Source organism: Carcharodon carcharias, chromosome 16 (assembly GCF_017639515.1).
Source record: "Carcharodon carcharias isolate sCarCar2 chromosome 16, sCarCar2.pri, whole genome shotgun sequence".
Classification (NCBI taxonomy): Eukaryota; Metazoa; Chordata; class Chondrichthyes; order Lamniformes; family Lamnidae; genus Carcharodon; species Carcharodon carcharias.
This window is the reverse complement of record NC_054482.1, coordinates 101,468,891-101,484,170: the sequence shown is the minus strand read 5'-3', so window position 1 is coordinate 101,484,170 and position 15,280 is coordinate 101,468,891. Positions and strand designations below refer to the sequence as shown.

Sequence of the window (15,280 nt, the reverse complement as noted above, 5' to 3'; positions counted from 1 at the left end):
ACCTCTAGGCCTGCATATTCTAATACTCTTCTGCACAGCCTCCCTTCTTCATGTTCGGTAAATTTAACTTCCAAGAAAGACTCTGCAGTCTGCATCCTGAGCGCCACACTTTAGGGTGGATGTGAACGCAATGGAGAGAATGCAGAAGAGGTTTATGAGAATGGTTCCAGGGATGAGAAACTTCAGTTATGCAGATAGATTGGAGAGGTTGGGACTGTTCTCCATGGAGAGGGGAAGGCTAAGAGGAGATTTGATAAAGATGTTCAAAATCATGAGGGAGATAGGGAGAAATTGTTCCTGCTCATACAAGAATCGTGAATGAGAGAGTACAGATTTAAAGTGATTTGCAAAAGAAGCAAGTGCGATGTGAGAAAAACCTTTTTCACACAGTGAGTGGTTTGGGCCTGGAATGCATTGGATGGAAGTGTGGTGGATGCAGGTTCAATCAAGACATTCAAGAGGCCATTAGATGATTATTTGAATAGAAACAATGCGCAGGGTTATGGGGAACAAGCAAGAGAATGGCAGAGTCATAATGCTCATCTGGTGAGCCGGTGCACACATGGTGGACTGAATGGCCTCCTTCTGCACCATAACTATTCTGTGATCCTATTCTGCAACAAGTTGCCCAAAAACTAGCCCTGAATTCACTGACTTACTTGTTCCTTGTTCCTCCAGTCCTCAAATTTTAAACTTTCACCCTCACGATTAATCCCTTCATTAGGGGAGATGGTGCTGTAGTGGACTAGACTAGTAATCCAGAGACCCAGGGAATTGCTCTGGGGAGCTGGGTTCAAATCCCACCACAGCAGATGGTGGAATTTGAATTCAATAGAAATCTGGAATTAGAAGTCTAATGATGACCATGAAACCATTGTCAATCATCATAAAAACTCATCTGGTTCATTAATGTCCTGTAGGGAAGGAAATCTGCTGTCCTTACCTGGTCTAGTCTACATGACTCCAGATCCACACCAATATGGTTGACTCTTAAATGCCCCCATAAATGGCCTAGCAAGCTAGCCACTCACTTATATCAAACCGCTAAAAGGTCTCAACCAAGGAATGAAACCGGATGGACCACGCGGCATCGAACTAGGCATCAGAAACAACAACAGCAAACTTCAGCCCTGTCGACCCTGCAAGGTCCTCCTCACTAACATCTGGGGTCTTGTGTCAAAAGTGGGAGAGCGGTCTCACAGTCTAGTCAAGCAACAGCCAGAGACAGCACCAGGCATACATAAAAATGGAGGTGTCAATTTGGTGAAGCTACCACACAGGACAATTTGCATGTCAAACAGCATAAGCAACAAGTGATAGACAGACCCAAGCAATCCCACCACCAATGGATCAGGTCTAGGCTCTGCAGTCCCGCCACACTAGTCATGAATGGCAGTGGACAATTAAACAGCTCACTGGAGGAGGAGGCTCCACAAATATCTCCATCCTCAATGATGGGGGAAGCCATCAGCAGCAGCACAACAGAGCAAAAGGTAAGGCTGAAACATTTGCAATAATCTTCAGCCAGAAGTGCCAAGTGGATGATCATCAGTAAAGTGATGGAAGGGGTCATCAACAGTGCTATCAGGTGACACTTGCTTCGCAATAACCTGCTTGCTGACACTCAGTTTGGGTTCTGCTAGGGCCACTCAGGTCCTGGTCTCATTACAGCCTTGGTTCAAACATGGACTAAAGAGCTTAACTCCAGAGGTGAGGTGAGAATGACAACCCTTGACATCAAGGCAACAGTTGACTGAGTGTGGCATCAAGGGGCCCTTGCAAAACTGGAGTCAATGGGAGCTGGGAGAAAACTCTCTACTGGTTGAAGTCATACCTAGTACAAAGGAAGATGGCTGTGGCTGTTGGAGGTCAATCATCTCAGTTCCAGGACATTGCTGCAGGAGTTCCTCAGGATAGTGTCCTAGGTTCAAACATCTTCAGCTCCTTCATCAATGACCTTCCTTCCATCATAAGGTCAGAAGTGGAGGTGTTTGCTGTTGATTGCACAATGTTCAGCACCATTTGCAACTCCTCAGATACTGAAGTAGTCCATGTCCAAATGCAGCAAGATCTGGACAATATCCAGGCTTGGTATGACAAGTAGCAAGTAACATTCATGCCACAGAAGTGCCAGGCAACGACCATCTCCAACAAGAGAGAATCTAACCATCGCCCTTTGACATTCAATGGCATTACCATTGCTGAATTCTCCACTAACACCACCCTGGGGGTTACCATTGACCAAGAAACTAAACTGGATTAGCCATATAAATACTGCGGCTACAAGAGCAGGTCAGAGGCTAGGAATCCTGCGGCAATTATTGTACCTCCTGACTCCCCAAAAAGAAAGAAAGAGAGAGAGAGAAATGAGAGAGTGCCCCACAAATGTTTCCACTTCAATATTTATCCAATCCCTTTTAAAAGCTATTACTGAGCCTGCTTTGATCACCCTTTCAGGGATTTCAGAGCATCATAACTTGTTACTTGTTTTCATGTCACCTCTGGTTTTGCCTGTTACCTTAAATCTATCTTTTCTGGTTACTGACCCTTCTGGCATAGTTCCTCCTCATTTAGTCTATCAAAACATTTAATGATTTTGAGCACCTCAATCAAATCTCCCTGTAGTCTCCTCGACCTGAAAGAGAACAACTACACTTTCTCTAGACTCTCCACATAACTTAAGTCTTTGATCCCTGGCACAATTCTTGTGAATCACTTCTGTATTCTCACCAATGTCTTGACATTCTTCCTAAAGTGTGGTGCCCAGAATTAGGCACGATGCTCCAGATGGGGCCTAAACAGTGCTTTATAAAGATTTAACGTAATTTCCAGCCTAGGCCCCAAATGCTTCTCCCAGATGGAAGCAGTGATTTACTTGAACTTCTTTCAAATTAGTATATCGTAGTCACTGCTCAGAATGTGGATTCCTCTCCATGGAGGGACCAAATACAGATTGGGTGACTGCTTTGCAGAGCTCCTCCACTAAGTCCACAAGCAAGATTCCACCCATGGTTACTTATATGAACATTGAAGCTGTCTATTCATAAAGAAGCATATTCTAGGTTTCGTATGGCATTCAAAATGTTACTGATGCTTATTTTTCTTTTCACTTATCTCTGACTCTTGTAGGTTTACCGCAATTGCAACAGGCTAACCAATATATATAAAATATATATAGTTTTAAAGGTATTTACTAGAATGATGTGATTAAAACACACTGATTTTTACAGCTACCCAACATTTACCACTGTACAGCTTTCCCCTTTTCCCAGACAATGCCTTAATTGCTTTGTTTGCCTTTATTAGACGAGGCATAGAATATAAGAGCAGGGAGGTTAAGCTGGAACTGTATAAAATGCTGGTTAGGCCACAGCTAGAGTATTGCAAGCAGTTCTGGAATCCGCATTATAGGAAGGATGTGATTGCATCAGAGAGAGTGCAGAGGAGATTTACCAGGATATTGCCTGGGCTGGAGAGTTTTAGTTATGAGGAGAGATTGGATAGACTGGGGTTATTTTCAATGGAGCAGAGGAGATTGAGGGGGGGACAAGATTGAGGTGCATAAAATTACGAGGGGTATAGATAGGGTAGACAGGAAGGAACTTTTCCCCTTGGTAGAGGGATCAATAACCAGGGGGCATAGATTTAAGATAAGGGGCAGGAGGTTTAGAGGGATGTGAGGAAGAGTTTTTTTCACCCAAAGGGTGGTGGGAATCTGGAACTCACTGTCTGAAAGGGTGGTAGAGGCAGAAACCCTCATAACATTTAAGAAGTATTTAGATGTGCACTTGCGATGCCATGGCATACAAGGCTATGGGCCTAGTGCTGGAAAATGGGATTAGAATAGTTAGCTACTTGTTTGACTGGCGCAGTCTCGATGGGCCAAAGGGCCTTTATCTGTGCTGTAGGCCTCTATGACTCTATAACAATGAGCTTCCGGTTGCTTGCAATTTTAATTCACCACCTTGCTCTCATGCTTACATTGCTTCCTGCAAATGTTCCAATGAAACTCAACGCAAGCTGAGTTCAACAATTTCAAATCATGAACTCTGTCACCCCAATCTTTTTTTTGGTCATGTGCCAGTCTGAATCTTGTTTTTCATGTTTTTGCTTTCATTATTTTGCCATTTATACTCTGGAAAAATGCTTTGTTTCTTTGTTACAACCATTACTACTCCCTTTGCTTTTTGTTCTATGACATTATTGTCATTTAATCTCTCTCACCCTCTACCCTGTCCCAAACCTCTTTTTTAAACTTTCTCCCCTCACCCTTCCAACAGCATAAAATCCATCACATTTCTACCTTCCTTCAGTTCTGAGGACACATTCAACTCAAAACATTAACTCTGTTTCTCTCTCCACAGATGCTGCCAGACCTGAGTATTTCCAGTATTTTGCTCCCAGCATCTGCAGTATTTTGCTTTTGTTAACATAACTTCCCTACTTTTGTATTCCGTGCCTCTATTTATAAAGGCAAAAAAACCTCCAAGCCTTTTTAACAAACTTCTCAATTTTTCTGGCCACCTTTAAAGGCTTCTGAATGCACACCCCAGGTCTCTCTATTCCAGCTTCTCCTCTAATATTCTGCCATTTAGGTTATTTTGCCTGTCTTCATTCTTCATCTAGTGGTGATCAACTTCATAGGTATTCATCACTATTCTCTGTTGGCTGTCCCACAGCTCCATTAATCCCATGAGCTTCAATGTGCTTCATCAAATGCCTTTTGGAAGTCCTTATGCACAATAACTACACTATCCTCATCAACTCTCTCCATTACATCATCAAAATTCTCTCCGTTATTTCAAAGTACTCAATCAGGTTAGTCAAATACAATTTGCTACTAACAAATCCTTGCTGCCTTTCATTAACTTGTCCATATTTTTCCAGGTGCTAATTAATTTTGTCCTGGATTAATTTCTCTAATAGTTTCCCTATCACCAACGTTAAACTGACTGCCTATGTAAACATTTATAAAAGTGCCCTGTGTTCCCTTTTTATTTCATCTATTAATCTATTCGCATGCACTAGCTTATTTCCTTTTAGCACTCTCCCCAGTATTGTATTCCACTTTCTTTCTATTAAGTTATGAACCTGACATTTATCAAAAGCTTTGTTTGTCTGTTCCAATTTACACACTGTATCTGTAGTCATCTTGGGAGTGCTAGCTTTGGGTGATCTTCCCTTCCCCTTATAGGACAGAAGGAGCAAAGTATAAATTCAAGGACATAAGAAATAGGAACAGGAATTGACCATTCGGCCCCTCGAGCCTGCTTTGCCATTCAATAAGATCATGGCTGATCATCTTGTATTTCGATTTCCACATTCCCATCTAACCCCAATAACCTTTGATTCCCTTGCCTAAAAAGAATCTATATACCTCTGCCTTTAAAATGTTCAATGACCCCACCTCCACCACCTTCTGAGGCAGAGAGTTCCAAAGTCATACAACCCTTAGTGAAAAAAATTCTCCTCATCTCTGTCCTAAAAAGGGCGACCCCTAATTTTAAAACAGTGCCCCCTAGTTCTGAACTCACCCATAAGAGGAAACATCCTCTCGACATCCGCCTTGTCAAGGCTGTCCAGGATCTTGTACACTTCAATCAAATTACCCCTCATTCTTCTAAGCTCCAGTAGAAACAAGCCCAGCCTGTCCAACCTTTCCATATGAGACAATCCACTCATTCGAGGTATCAACCTAGTAAACCCCCATTGAACCGCCTCCAATGCATTTACATCCTTCCTTAAATAAGGAGGCCAAAACTGCACACAGTATTCGAGGTGTGGTCTCACCAATACCCTGTATAAACTGAAGCATAACGTCTTACTTTTATGTTCAATCCCTCTCTTAATAAAGGGTAGCATTCCACTAGCCTGCATTACTCATTGTGCCGCATCCTAACTTTTTGTGACTCAAGTACGAGTACACCTAGGTCTCGCTGCACCTCAGAATTATGCAGCTGTTCTCCATTTAAGTAATACTCTGCTTTTTTGTTCTCCCTGCCAAAGTGAACAACTTTGCATTTTCCCACATTAAACTCCATTTGCCAGATTGTTGCCCACTCACTCAACCTATCTATATCCATCTGCAACCTCATGTCCTCTTCACTATATACTTTCCTACCTATCTTTGTGTCATCTGGAAATTTAGCTACCATGTTTTCATCCCTCATCTAAGCCATTGATGTAAATCGTAAAAAGTTGAGGCACCAGTACAGAGACCTGTGGGACACCACTCATCACATCCTGCCAATCAGAAAGAGACCAATTATGCATACCCTCTGCTTTCTGCCAGCCAGCCAATCTTCTATCCATGCTAATATGTTACCCACTACACCATATACTTTTAGGTTATGTAATAATCTTTGATGTGGCACCTTATCAAATGCCTTCTGGAAATCCAAGTACAGTACGTCTACAGGCTCCCCTTTATCCACTGCGATGTCACTCCTTCAAAAAAACTCCAAGAAATTAGTTAAACATTATTTTCCTTTCACAAAACTATGCTGACTCTTCCTAATTGCCTTGAGTTCTTCTAAGTGCCCAGCTATAACCTCCTGAATGATCGATTCTAATAACTTCCCCACAACAGAGGTCAAGCTAACTGGCCTACAGTTTCCTGTTTTCTGCCTCCCTCCCTTCTTGAATAGAGGAGTTATATTTGCTACTTTCCAATCTGATGGAACCTTTCCAGAATCTAGTGAATTTTGGAAAATTAACACCAGCGCATCGACTACCTCATTAGCCACCTCTTTAAAGACCCTAGGATGTAGTCCATCAGGACCCAGAGACTTGCCCAGCCTGCAGCCCTCCAACAATTTGCTCAATGCCGTTTCCCTAGTGATTTCAATTTCACCAAGTTCTTTTCACCCATTCAACTCCTGATTTACAGCTGTTACTGGAATGCTTTTTGTATCCTCTATAGTGAACACAGAAGCAAAATATTTCTTCATCTCTTCCACCGTTTCCTTATTATCTACTGTTAACTGCCCACTGGTCACTCTCTAGAGAACACACACTTTATTTACTCTTTTGTTTTTTAAGTACCTGTAGAAACTTTTGCTATCCGTCCTTACATTTCTAGCTAGCTTCCTCTCATACTCTTTCTCCTGATTAACCTTTTAGTCATTCTCTGCCATTCTTTATATGCTATCCAATCATCTGTCCTGCTACTCATCTTTGCGGAGGTGTATGCTTTTTCCTTAAGTTCGATGTTTTCCTTAACTTTTTTAGTTAACCACAAATAGTGGGTTCTCCCCTTAGAATTTTTCTTTATAGTAGGAATGTTCTTATTCGGAATACTCTGAAATGTCCCCTTAAATGTCTGCCACTGCTTCTCTATTGATCTGTCCTCCAGCCTAGTTTCCCAGTTCACTTCAGCTAGTTCAGCTTTCATCCCCACATAGTTGCCCTCATGTAAGTTTAAGATACTAGTCTTAGACCCACTCTTCGCCCTTTCAAACTGGATGTAAAATTCAATCATATTGTGATCGCTGCTACCTAGAGGTGCCTTTACTCTGAGGTCATTAATTAATCCTGTCACTTTACACAATACGAAATCTAATATAACCTGTTCTCTGGTTGGTTCCAGAACATGCTGCTCTAAGAAGTTATCCCAAAAGCATTCCAAGAATTCCTCATCCAGGCTACTACTGCCAATCTGACCTTTCCAGTTTACGTGTAGATGAAAATCACCCATGATTATTGCCGTCCCTTTATCACAAACACAACATATTTTCTCTCGAAAACTTTGTCCTACAGTGTGGCTACTGTTAGGGGGCCTGTAGACCACCCAACTAATGACATTTTTCCCCTACTATTCCTCAGCTCCACCCAAACCGATTCTGATCTCCAGAACCAAGATCATCTCGAACTATTGCTCCAATGCCCTCTTTGAATAACAGTTCTACCCCTCCACTTTTACCTAGCTTCCTATTCTTCTTGAATGTCATGTACCCTTCAATATTAAGGATCCAATTTTTGTCATCCTGCAACCACGTCTCTGTAATTGCTATCAGGTCATATTTATTTACTTCAACGTGGGCCACCAATTCATTTACTTTGTTATGAATGCTACGTACATTCAGATAGAGAGCCTTCACTTTTGTCTTTTGGCTACCTTTGTAACATGTAGTCTTGGCTGTTTTTTTAAAATACGTATATGTGGAACAAAACAATGTGTAAACAAAGTTCAAACAGATCCATTGCAACAGCAATACGAGTTCTGGTCCCTCTCATTTCTTCTGTACAACAATGTGTACACTCAACCTATGAAGTTGATCACCACTAGGTGAAGAATGGTTCTGGCAAAGAGGAAGCCTGCAAATGCTCCCTCAGGTGAGATGCCAATGAAATCTCCCTTGTTCTGAGGGTTGATCTGTATCCTCAAGCAAACTGCCAGCACGAAGGCCCCCACACAGGCGATGAATCCTAAGCGGAAGGGAGTTGAAGGAGAAAGTACCAATCAGCGCGCAGTAAAAGAACCGAGCTACTCCATTCAGCACCATGTACAGCAGGTACAAGTCCAGCAGCTTCATCCAGAGCAGAGTCCCTGCCGCATATTCCTCACAGAAGCGGCTGAGCACCAACAACACCGACACGCACATCATTACAGGGAGGCCAGTTTATTTCTCTGTCCCTTCCTGTCATTCTCCAACCCTCATTTCTCATATTACTATTTTGTTCTCCTGTCTTGACTCTACACCTTCAATTGCCTCTACCCAAGCTCAATCCCTCGCCCCTCTTGTTTAATTTAAATTCTTCTCTACATACCTGCTATACAATTTGCAAGGACGCTTGTCCTGGCACAGTTCAGATGTAAACTGTCCCAACGGTATAGCCCCCACTTCCCCCAGTACTGATGCCAGTGCCCCACAAACCAGAACCCACTTCTCCCACACCAGTCTTTGAGCCATGCATTCATCACTCTAATCTTATTTGCCCTATGCCAATTTGCACGTGGCTTAGGTAGTAATCGAGAGATTATTACCTTTGAGGTTCTGCTTCTTAGTTTGGCACCTAGCTCCCTGTACTGACTTTGCAGAACCTCTTTCCTTGTTCTACCTATGTCATTGGTACCTACATGGACCACAACAACTGGATCCTTCCCCTCCCACTGCAAGTTCCTCTTCAGCCTTGAGCAGATGTCCCAAACCCTGGCACCGGGCAGGCAACACAGCCGTCTGGACTCTCGCTCTTTGCTTCAGAGAACAGTGTCAATCTCCCTCACGATACTATCTCCTACTACCCTTACATTCCTTTTTGCTCCCCTCGCTTGAACGGCTTCCTGTGCCACAGTGCCATGACCAGCCAGCTCATCCACCTTACAGACTTCGCTTTCATCCATACAGACTGTGAGCACTTCAAACCTGTTTGACAGCTCCTCCCTTACTGTCTGCTCGGTCCCATTACCTGCCTCACTGACAGTCACATCCTCCTGTTCCTCACTGCTGACCAAAACAGATAACCCTCTTCTAAGAGATGTGACTGTCTTCTGGAACAAAGTATCCAAGTATTTCTCCCCCTCCCTTATGTTGTGCACTGTCTGCATTTCGGCTTCCAGATCAATAATCCTGATCAGGAATTCCTCAAGCTGCTTACACTTCCTACAGACATGTTTGTCATGGATCGCCTTGACGTCCAAAAGTTCCACATCTCACAGCTGCAACATAACACCTGTCCCACCATTAACTGTTAATTAGTTAATTTACTTTAAATACTTTTTTATATATGCTACAATTACTGTTTATTGAATGCTAGTACCACTGACAACTAAAAGTTATATGATTCTTAACTACAAGGTATGTGTTTGAGATGCTTGTTTATATTACTTTATTTTTATTGCTTTTTTATCTTTACTGGTTGATTTTAATTTTAAAGTTTTCAAATTTTGGTTTATTATTTTAAAGTTTTAGTTCTTTTTATTTATAGATCTACCTTAACTCACCTGTCCCAAGCTGGTTTCTCACACACTGTCCCTTAGACTGAGGACATACCAGCCAATAAACTTACTAGCTTCCTGTGGCGTCACAGTTGCTTTTTCTTCTCTTTGCTGGACTACAGCTTCCCAACAGCTGAAACAGTAAACAGTGCGCTGCTCTGCTCCCGACTGTCTCCCGCAGGTCCGCTCCACTCCGCTCTGACCCCAGCAAGGTACCCAAACTGAAGTCCCCACCGCTCTCCACGCCCTTTTTAAACTGAAGTCTCTCCTTGCTCTCCACATCCTTTTTAAACAGAAGTCTCTCCCGCTCTCTGCGTTGAACAACAGCTAGTGGCTGTTCGTGGAAAGTTGTGTAACTGGAAAAAACAAAATTTGCCATCTCCCAAGTGGAGATAAAACACGGTGATTCAAACAGCCTGCTGCACCGAGGTACAAACACTGGGAATTGAAGGCATGCTGCTACAGTCTTGGGGAAAAAAATCTTATATCTCTCCTGAGACAATAAATGAACTTAATGCTAATGTTATGATATTTGACATTACAATGTACAATTTGCAGCATATGAATTTGTAATCTGTGGAAAGATAAAGTAATATGCAAAATAAACCAACCACAGATCTAAACAAATATCGTGAAATATTTTACATTGTGTTATGGCAGAGTCCAGATAACACTTTTATAGAGTGAGTCAAAAATACTGGGGATTTAGCACCCCCAAGAAAACCTATAGACGCTTTTGTGAACATTTGCAAAGTTACAATACGGGTCCATCTTACCTGCCAGTGATCGTCCAAATCTTTAACTTGCTGCCGAAGTTCTTTCAGGCCCATTAGTGCTTCTGCTTCTCTCAACTTTGCCCCTATAAGCTCCTCTTGCAACCTGGCCACATTGTTCTCATCAGGCAAGGAACTGTTTCTCTGTTATTAGAGATATTTTAAACAATTTTTAGTGTCATGTCAGAATTTGGAATTGCACAGTCCCCAAAGCCCAGTGATGCAGAATTCACTAACAGATAGATATATATTTAGTCAGGAGGTACAAAGGTCAACCATTTCTACATGACAATATGTGAACAATTGTACCATGCAATTACAGACAGCTTCACTGATAAAACAGGCATCTAACAGGAGTGTGTTATTACACCAACATTATTCACAATCATTCTTGCAGCGGTGCTGCGTCTTGCTGTTGACAGGCCCACCACCGGGTGAAAGTAACTTATCTCACAGATGCTGATCTCTTCAAACTCAACCAGTCGAAGGCCAAAACAAAGACAACAACCACTTCTTTAACAGAACTATAGTATGCTGATGACGCACAAGCTTATGCTCACTCTGAAGAACTACAACAGTTGACATAGTCACCGGAGCCTATGAAAGACTGGAACTTACCCTCAGTATCAGGATGATTAAAGTCCTCTACCAAACCAAACCAAACGTATCAAATCCAATGCCTTCAATTGAGACTCATGGTGAAGTGTTGGAGAATGTCCCTCTCTTCCAATATCTTGAAAGCTATCTACCCCAGAAAGCTGACAATGAAACAAGTCTACCACCAAATTCAATGGGTTAGCTCAGTCTATGGTAAACTACATACCAGAGTTTGAAAATCATAAAATTAAGCTCCAAAGACTCATTTTTGACTCAAACTGTTAACAGTTTCTCTTTCACAGATCTTCCAGACCTGCTAAATTTTTCCAGAAGTTTGTTTTTATTTCAGAGTTCTAGCATTAACAGTATTTTGTTTTTATTTGAGAATTGTGAGATCAGACCCTGCACTAAACTCAAAGTCTTCTTGGCAGTGGTTCTCCTACTCTTGTCTATGCTGCTGAAGCTTGGACAACTTATGGACTCATACCAGCCCCCCAGAACATCATCCTGCAAATGAAGTGGGAGGAAAAGGAACAAACATGAGTGTCCTCCAAGACACGGACGTCAAGTATCGAGGCCATCATAATTTCACATCGGCTGACGTGGATGGGGCATGACATCAGAATGCCCGACTCAAACTGCTCAAATAGGTGCTTGACTGAAAGCTACACCAGAGAGCCCATTCATGCAGGAGTCAAAAGAAATATTTCAAAGACAATCTCAAAGTCTCCATGACGATCTGTCCTAATAACATGAACACATGGGAAACAGAAGCCCAATTCAGACCAAAATGGCAATCATCAAAAATGGTGTCAAGACCCTCCAATCAACAAGAGGAGCCACTGAGAATGGCGAGAAAGGTAAAAAGGTAGAGCAGCTGTTCAAGCCAACAATCTGTCACCACCTTTATCATCCGACAACCAATGTCCTTACTGTGGGAGAGCCTGCAAGCAAAGTTGGGCTCATGAGCTACCTGCAAACCCCCCAGCCAACACTGACATCTCACTTTCACCCAGCCATCGGCAAGGAAGAATTTTCATAACATGACACAAGGGATTGCTGATGAAGATAACAGAAGAATGGCAAATATTTGAATTTAAAAGCTACGTGACACATGGTTAACAAAACAACACAGGCTTCTAGCTTGCTCCTGTTCCTGTGTTCTAGTGTCTACATCACTGACATAAAACTGGTACCAAATGGCACATTCTACATGCTAGAGATTGCAGGGTGGCTATTATGGGAAATGAAAAATGTCACAATGGAGTATTGGGGTACTCTTCTGAGGTGATGATTAAGGCACATTGATGGAGAAAAGCAGAGATACTTTATTCTGTTATCCAAGCACTACACCTACTCTGGGATACTTAATGAAGAAATTCAGACAAACAAGCAAATATATACACAACACACAAACTAATTATCCTTCACTTTTATCGGGTAATGACGACCTTCTACTTAGCTGTTCATTGCAAATCACAGTTGAGATCTGGAAAACAGCATGCTTTCAAATCCATTTACTCCAGGGTGTTACATTGCATTGTACTATTCTCCCTTATAAATCTTTGGAAGCACAGTCAAAACATACAAGAATATTGGCTCACTACAAGATAAGCAAAGCTTGTTCAAACCATATACTGCTATTCAATGCATAATGCTGTCAGGATACTATAAAGCTTTATTACATGGTTGACAAGGTGGATGCTACAGATAGTTATTCAACCCCCCTTAAAAAGGTTTAAAGTACTGCACAAAAATGTTAAAACAATGCTTGTAAATAGAATAGTTTTGAATTATCTATGTCTAACAATTTGTTCTCATTTACAGGATATTGAGTGCAAACTTTCAAAAAGAAGCATATTTAAATTATATGATGACTTCTGTACCCAAAAATGAGAGGTTTTGAAAATAAGAAAAAAACACCAGCTGTTGAGTACATTCTGGTTATGTTTTGCCAGTAACTACATCCCTGACTATTCATACAAGCTGAATGATTGTAGTCCTGCCTAGCCTCTGTTAAAATGACAATGGTCATACAGGCAGGTAAAAAGGAGTGATATATCTTCTGTTCACTATTTACAGCAAAGTTGCAAACAAGTTCTTTACAAAACTATTAAAGATTTGCTACAAATAAGAGGAAATACTTCAGCATAACAACTTGAAAGTAAGGTGTAGGGGAAATGAGAAGAGTAATAGCTGCACTTCAATCATTAGCTCCAGCAAAGTTTCATTTGACTTCAACTTAAAAAGAAGAAAAATAAAGCTAATTTGTGATAAGGGAAATAATCAATCCATTGAACTAACACACTATTAAAGCTATGAACTGGAGTGTTACTCATAAAATCAAGATAACCATGCAGATATCACAAGAAAGCAAGCTTTAAATTTTGACAAAAGAAAAAACAAAGTACATTAAAAGCACTGACGAATTCACCCAGAGGCATTCTAGTTTATGTAAAAATCATAGCAAAGGTCAGCACATTGTGAAAATGTGCATCTTGATACTGTAGTGCATTCAACGAATCTAAAACGTAGGATCTATTAACCAATTTTCCTCAGGCCTTTTTGCCCCCCACACTCCCTCTTGCCCCCAGTGGATTTCCAACTTTAAAATTAAATTTAATAGAGATTCTAATTTTACAACTATAAAAGCAAATTATTCCTTTCTGATTGCATTTGCTTTATTTAGATGATTCATCTCATGTGTTTCCTCAGTGTTCTGTTTCTGATGTCAGCTATGGCTCAGTTGGTAACATTCTTGCCTTTGAGTCAGATGGTTGTAGGTCATGTCCCACTCCAGGGACTTGATCACAAAAACCTAGCCCACAATCCAATACAGTATTGAGGAAGTGCTGCACTATTGGAGGTCTTTTGAATCAGAGCTTAAATTATCTGCACTCTAAGGCAGACATAAAGGATCCCATGGTGCTATTTTGAAAAACAGGAGAGTCACCTCTGGTCTCCTAGCCGCTATTTATTATTCAATCAACATTGCTTTTTAAAAAAATCAATTCATTATCACATTGCAATTTTCAATCTCAACCTACTCCATGATGACATGCAAGCTGTGATTCTTCACCAATGGAAACACCACAAACCCTCTCTGAAAACTGGGGTCAAACGAGGTTATGTCATTGCACCAACTCTCTTCTTCATTTTCCTCGCTGCAATAATATACCTCACCTCCAACAAATTACCCATTGGCATAGAGATAATCTACAGAAACTGTTCAACCTACAGCACCTTCAATCGAAAACCAAAATCATTCCAATTTCAGTTATTAAGCTTCAGTATTCAGTTGCCGCTTGTGAGTGCACTCACTCAAACTGGGCTCCAGGTCATTGTCAATTCCTTTTCCGAAGCATGAGAAAATAGGCCTTTCACTAAACATGCAGAAAGCCAAGGTCCTCTTCTAACCAGTTCCCACAGCATATCTCCTCCCATCAGTTAAGATCAATGGTGCGTTCCTGGAAAACATGGACCATTTTCCATATCTTGGGAGCCTCCTCTCAACGAAGGCAGACATACACGACTAAATTCATCATCGCCTCCAAAGTGTCAGCTCAGCCTTTGGCCAACTGAGGAAGAGTATTTGAGGTTGGGATCTCAAACCCGAGATTTAGGTCATGTTTACCGGGCAGCAGTGATTCCTGTGTATCTATATGCTTCGGAGGCTTGGACAATATATAGCTGGCCCCCCCAAAGCAGTGGAGAAGTACCATCAGCAGTGCCTTCGCAAGATCCTCCAAATCCAATGGCAAGAATGGCAGCCCAACAGCAGTGCCCTCTCCCAAGCCAACATGCCCAACATTTAGCTGCTAATCACTCAAAACCAGATCCACTGCGCAGAACACGTTCATGTGCCTGACACCAGCCTCCAAAAGCAACTGTTTTACTTGGAACACAGTCATGGCAGGAGACTCCCAGAAGGATAACCGAAACACTTTAGGAATATCCTCAAAGCAACCCTGAA

The 15,280-nt window shown here is 41.7% G+C and overlaps 1 protein-coding gene and 1 pseudogene across 13 annotated transcripts in view; both read right to left on the bottom strand.

Annotated features, from left to right (window-relative positions):
- evi5a (ecotropic viral integration site 5a) overlaps positions 1–15,280 on the bottom strand; it is a 312,699-nt gene that overhangs the window by 170,563 nt on the left and 126,856 nt on the right. For all 13 annotated transcript variants that reach the window (XM_041207864.1, XM_041207860.1, XM_041207861.1 and 10 more), the window contains one exon: positions 10,714–10,854. In XM_041207864.1, coding sequence (XP_041063798.1) covers positions 10,714–10,854 — 141 coding nt within the window. The remainder of the gene's footprint in view (positions 1–10,713; positions 10,855–15,280) is intronic.
- LOC121289003 lies at positions 8,261–8,603 on the bottom strand (annotated as a pseudogene).